General features: G+C 33.2%; 1 protein-coding gene across 1 annotated transcript; it reads left to right on the top strand.

Moving 5' to 3' along the window:
- The first annotated feature begins 998 nt into the window (after positions 1 to 998).
- LOC106135506 (HEAT repeat-containing protein 3) lies at positions 999 to 5,737 on the top strand. The gene is made up of 8 exons (XM_013335830.2): positions 999 to 1,204; positions 1,718 to 1,969; positions 2,979 to 3,084; positions 3,589 to 4,107; positions 4,193 to 4,427; positions 4,569 to 4,836; positions 4,980 to 5,279; positions 5,546 to 5,737. The coding sequence occupies exons 1-8, from the start codon at positions 1,076 to 1,078 to the stop codon at positions 5,654 to 5,656; spliced, it is 1,920 nt and encodes a 639-aa protein (XP_013191284.2). The 5' UTR covers positions 999 to 1,075; the 3' UTR covers positions 5,657 to 5,737.
- Positions 5,738 to 6,139: the final 402 nt, after the last annotated feature.

Here is a 6,139-nt window from a genome sequence, read left to right as displayed (position 1 = left end):
TTTTTGTCTTTGACGTAGTTTTTATTTTATAAAAATAACTACAGTATAAGTAACTAAAAATAAATTAATTGTACCAGGTGTCATTAATTTAATTTATTTTAAGTTATTAATACTGTAGTTATTTTTATGTAATAAAAACCGGCCAAGTGTGAGTCGGACTCTAGACAGACAGTGGAGGCTTAGTAATAGGGTCCCGTTTTACCCTTTGGGTACGTAACCCTAAAAATGACGTCATAGAAAAAAATTTTTTTTTCATTTTCTCAGCACCCTTAATATTTTTTATTTAATTAATATTTGCTTCGGCAGGTACACAAGAGGTACCAAATCTACATATATAGTTTACTTACCTACATATGCTAACTAGAAGTACACCCGCGGTCCTGACGTCAGGATGGCGGGTGTACCTATTTTATTTAAAATCTTTACATAGAAGGAGGTACACAGATTTTTAGGAGAGGTACACTGAGGTACACATCAGGTACGTTTTTAATCCAAAACAGATATTAAAATCCGTGAGGTACACCCGCCATTCTGACACACATTATTGCTCAACAGTTGAAATTAAACAACTTTTTTAAAAAAGAACACTATCCTTAGGTACTTATGGATGACCTAAAACGGATATCCCAAAGGGGTCGTACAGAGTGCGGGCGACAATGACTATTATACCTACTAATCGTATTCTACGACCGATTTATTTTAATTAAACTGACTTTGATGACAAATACATAAACAAATCTGTATTAAAACACACCATTTTGCGGAAAACATCCGCTGAATATATTAAGGAAAAGAAAAAAACAAAAGTCGCCTGGCAGGATTTGTGCAAAATTTATATTAATTTGAGTAAAACTAAGTAGGATTTAGCTACGCCTTGTCGTTTGCAGGCAAAGACGTTGTGGCAGGTGGTAGGAATGTGACATGCTCAGTAAGTTATACGTGTCAATCAACGTCAAAGTCACACAAATGTAATGCGCTACATTGTACCAATACCAAGTCAGACAAACAAAAACGTGAGTGAGGGCTTAATTTTGTGTGGTGTGTTGTTTTACGTAAAATCTTACTTCACTACAATATGGGAAAAGTCAGGAAAACAAAACCTAGCAGGACGAAAAGAAATGTCGCATCAAATAATCATGATGATGAAGAAGTAGCAGTAGATTCTAAAGAGAATGCTATCCAGACTGTATTGGATCAGTTGCAGGTTAGAAATATGATTTATTAAAAGTAAAATTTCTTAAACCCTGCTTCTATCTGCCCTGTCTCTACAAGAAACAAATACAGTAGGAAGGCAGTGCTTAAAAGTAACAAGGAATACCCTGTACTGAACTCTACACCCTCTTCTGTATTATTGCAAAGTGATAATTTACATTATTTGATAATATTATTCCGGTATGTAACCTGTTTTGACTCTTTCTAGGGAGCAAAAAAGGATATGTCTTATATAATTGCTTTATCTCTACCCTTTATTGTTTTAATGGGAAACCCTAAAACTTTGTCTCTTTGTTACAATAACTCTTTCATGAGGCAATTTGAAAGCTCCTCTGAAGATTTGTGATGCACTACATGTTACCGCTTGGGTTAATTTTCAATTTAAATTTTGCAATAGTGCCTCACCATACCTTACAAAATCATTTAGGCACCTGTCAGTGGCCCTCTAGGCAAGAACCTGCAGAATGAGAATGTTTCTGTCTTTTTCCAAATATTTTTTTTACAGGCAGCAAATGTTGAAGAAAAGTACTGTGGCTTGCAGACATTTGCATTATTGATTGAATCGGCAGAAAACTTAGATCAAATTATTAGTCGAGAAGTGGTCAAGATAGCTGCTCCATTGCTGCTAGATCCGGTCAGTTCAGTAAGAAATGGTGCTGCTGGAGCTCTGCGGAACATGTCTGCTCTTAAGATGGAAGTCTGTGATGCCATGATGGAGCAAGATGTTATGACTTCACTGACTTGCTATTTTCATGAGGTAGGGAATTTGTAAACAAACATTTTGTGTTTTTTAAGACTGTTTTGGGCAAATTTTGCAACCATATCATACTAAGCACATGACATTCTACATAGTCCAAGGTAAATATGGTAACTGCTGCAGTTATACATATAAAGTAATGTTTGTCTTCTCTTAATGCTTTATCTATTTTACAAACCTAAATGAAACTATATAAGATAATTGTAAGTACAGTAAAATCTCTTTATTCGCGGGGTATAGGTTCCATAAATATGCCGCGAATACAGAAACCGTGAATACAGAATGGTAATTTATATGGGTTTATAGGGGATACGTTCCTAGATACTCTCCAAGGCGTAAACGATCCAGCATTTCTATTTTCACTTTAAGCAGTAACACATTTTTTTTTGTGTAGAAAACGCGTTTTTCAATTTTGTTAGTTGACATTATTAATTACGAAGAACGAAGAGAGCAGTAGAGATGTGTTACTCGATCACAATTTTAAGTAACGAATGTGAAAGATAAAACAATAAAATAGGCAAAGCGGCTTTTACCAAAGAACGGAACAGCAACATTTAAAAATATACTTTATTTTCTCAGAAATAAGGTTGCTTTCTTCTGTTTGTTTACATTTTCAAAAACGCCAACTGCGGTGTTTGCGGCAAATGTGACAAAGGCGGCTTAGGTCAAAGTGCTCGGAGGTACCATTAGACGGCACTTGCAAAAGATATTGCCTTAAGCACCTATTGGAATATTGTATGAAATTTTAGATCCGCGAATAAAGAAATTTTTAGCCGCGAATAAAGAAATTGGGTTGCATTTTTTTAAACCGCGAATAGTGAAAACGCGAATGACGGAAGCGCGAATAGGGAGCTTTTACTGTATAAACAAGGAATCAGGGTACTTTTTACATTGACAGAGTTTGGTCAGAAGCTAGTGTGTTATATTACTGAGGGATGTGTGATAAGAGGTAATGGGTAAAATAGTATTGTATGATAATTTTCATTCTTATTTAAAATAAATTTTTCAGTATGCTGAAACATGGACTCCTGATTCTAGTACAAAAACAAAGAATGAAGATATTGACACATTTGTACAATGCACTAACTTAATGCTTAATTTATGTGAAAGTTCAGGTATGCACTCATGATTTTTAAAATATTTTTTTTTTCAATTTGTTTGTAAAAAAGTTAACTTAATTTAAAAGAAATAAAAACCTTCACTTTTGCGTCCTTCTAAAGTCAGGTAAAAATGACAATCAATTATATAAGAGATGACTCCACCGCTGTCTACTTGTTTAAATTCGTCTCTCACTGCTTAGCCCGTGCGGATTGGCAAACTTCTTGTTATTGTTCAATAATAAGGTCATATTTAAAATCCCTATTTTTTCTTATCATTTGGAACGAAAAGTAAATACTGATTGACTTCCAATACGATTTACCCAACACCTGTATATAAAACTTCCATTACTGATAGACTAGAAAAGATATTGTTGACCTATATTTTAATTCAATTACACTTAAGTATGAATTTCAGTTTTTCCAAAATTCTCTATAGTGTTGATTATAATAAAGTGGCTTTCATTTATGATATTGTCCCAATTCTATGTGGTTTTCATGTAATTTTAATTTGATTTTCAGATTTAGCCGTAAAATACCTTGGACAATCAAGAATATTGGATATATTTTCAAGATATTTAGACGTAACCACTTTTGGTCATGACATAGTTACAGCTGTTTTACAATGCTTATTTGTAGCTGTAGAAGATAATCCAGATGCAATGCAAAAAATACAGAGCAACTCTGAAAAGCAACTACAGATGATCTTATTTTTAGAAGGAACAGATCCTTCTGATATACTTATCAAAACATTATCTGCAGGTGTTATTATCAACATTTCTGGTGGGATTATTTCGTCATTGCCTCTAAATGTCATGAATGAGGTTATTTCAATATTAGCTAACACTTTGTCTGTGGACCATAGATTAGCCTGTAATCAGGTCTCAAGTAACATACCATTGAGCAATGCAGAAGGCAAGGTTATCCAACCTAAAGGAAGAGAAGCCCAACTTCTAGAAAGCCAATTGAAATCAGTCTGCCAAGTGTTGGATGCCCAACAAAGTGCTGTTGAGATTATTGCTAATATTTGTTTATGTGAAGGTAAAGGTATTTCAAGTTTCAGGGTGCATATAACATAACTGGTTTTTTTTTGTATTATTTTTGAAATATTACTTTTTTGTTATAGATAGTGATGAATCCTTTAATGGTGTCGATTCCTCCAGTAGTGAAGAAATGGAGGGTGATGATTGTCAAAATGGCGATGAAACAGTTTTAGTTGAAGATAAACTGCCACCAGAGTTATTAGAAGCGCTGGTTTCTTTAAATATTTTTGAAAAAGTCTGGGCTAGAACTCAGCTCCCAGCGCAAAATGTCATGTTGATACTCAAAGAGTATGAAGGATCACAGTTGATTTTCAAAAAGTAAGTAGTTCATACCATTTTCCTTTGAATAACATGCAATACCAAAAGGAAGAAAATATTCACAGTTTATGGTTTACAAAAATAATTATAAGTATACTAACATCAATATAATAATGATATTTAATTTTTTTATGATTTCAGATTACATACATTACAAACTCGGGCACTACTATGTGTGAATAATATGCTATCGACATTGCCCTTAGAAAATCTGGGTGGTGTAAATGGAATTTATAAAATCTGGGTAGATGCTGGAAAGCTGGTATTCCAGCAAACATCTGACAATCATAATTTGTTGGAGTCTGCCACAGCTGTCATGAGAGCAGCTCTTGATAAAATCAAGATAACGGAGGGTGGAAATATAAATGATTGCAACTTGTTCAGTGATATGGCTCTTTCTGATATAGAGGTGAGAATAATGTCTTGAAACTAGCTAACCACAAAGTAGAATGCCACATGAAATATTTTTTGAACAACATGACTGAAGTACACTTCTTTGAATTTGATAAATAATTTTATTTAAAAATCTCACATATATATCTTTTATTACAGAAAATGTTGATGGGTATAACAGAATGTCAAATACCTGAAATTAGGTCTAATCTTATAAGAATGATTGGCATATTGGCTCTGCTATTGATGAACAATATGACTGAAGTATCTTCCAATGTCATCTGTACGATTACCGAATTCATATTAGATCAAGCACAAAAAGAGAACGAGGTTTGGGTGTTGGCAGAAGCCATTGATACTTTAATAGATTTATATTCTGAAGACGAAAGTGATCAATTGGCTGCTAAAGTCAAACTCGTAGATAAACTGAATTTATTGGCACCCAGTTTGAGAAACAAGGTAAGTTTCATTCTCTTTTGGACATGTGCTATTTACCCGAGTTACCCAATCCAAGGTGCATAGATTGGAACCCCATCTCCACCATGTTCCACTGAATCTTATGTGATGCTCAATATGCTCACAGGGTGAGGGAAAACCAGTCATTATAATGCTTAATTAAAATGAATTGGATATAAAAAGATCTTAATTTCAAAAAGAGAAAAATACATTCAATAGCCATTAGATAAAAGCCCACCTTTTAAACATAAATATCTTGATGTTTGCAGGCAAGGCAGCAGAAAAGGCTTCCTAAGGAGTACAAAGTCCTTGTAAATACGGTTGTGTCAAATCTGCCTAGATTTATAAAGTATAAAAAGCAGCGAGTTAGTTATTTGTAAGTGTATATGCAGTGAATATGTTTTTACATTTTTTATGTAGTCTATCATACATAATATGGAAATAAAATATGTTTATAATTATTTGTATAGTTAATTTTAAACTTTGATGGTATGTTGGTGCCAATACCATATACTGAACCTTGCCATATTTAGAGACGTAAAACTATTTCTATTGTTCCCCTATGTAATATATTATTCTAAAATCAGTTGATAACGCTAAAACAATAAATAAATAATACTTATTATAAACCTCTTATTACACTAATTGAACAAAAACGAAGACCGATTCTACAATTTTTTGAAACTTACTACTAAATAAGTATATTTATTTCATTAACATACGAAAAGTGTAACCTCAATCCGTACGGACTGTAATTCGCTTCATTCAATCAAATTTGTGATTTAACGTTATTTTTCAACTAAATAGCAGTTTAAAATAACCGTACAAAATTGTACAATGGAATAAATAAAGGTTAGGCCTGT

The sequence above is a fragment of the Amyelois transitella genome, chromosome 3 (assembly GCF_032362555.1).
Source record: "Amyelois transitella isolate CPQ chromosome 3, ilAmyTran1.1, whole genome shotgun sequence".
In the NCBI taxonomy this organism is placed as follows: Eukaryota; Metazoa; Arthropoda; class Insecta; order Lepidoptera; family Pyralidae; genus Amyelois; species Amyelois transitella.
Note: the sequence above shows the minus strand (reverse complement) of the source record. Positions and strands in the feature narration are given on the sequence as shown.

Bases quoted from the DNA above. Each gene is read 5' to 3' on its own strand.
- LOC106135506 (XM_013335830.2), top strand. From the start codon at position 1,076: ATGGGAAAAGTCAGGAAAACAAAACCTAGCAGGACGAAAAGAAATGTC. The intron at 1,205-1,717 runs GTTAGAAATATG...TTTTTTTTACAG, and splicing joins CTGTATTGGATCAGTTGCAG to GCAGCAAATGTTGAAGAAAA. The intron at 4,108-4,192 runs GTAAAGGTATTT...TTTTTGTTATAG, and splicing joins TAATATTTGTTTATGTGAAG to ATAGTGATGAATCCTTTAAT.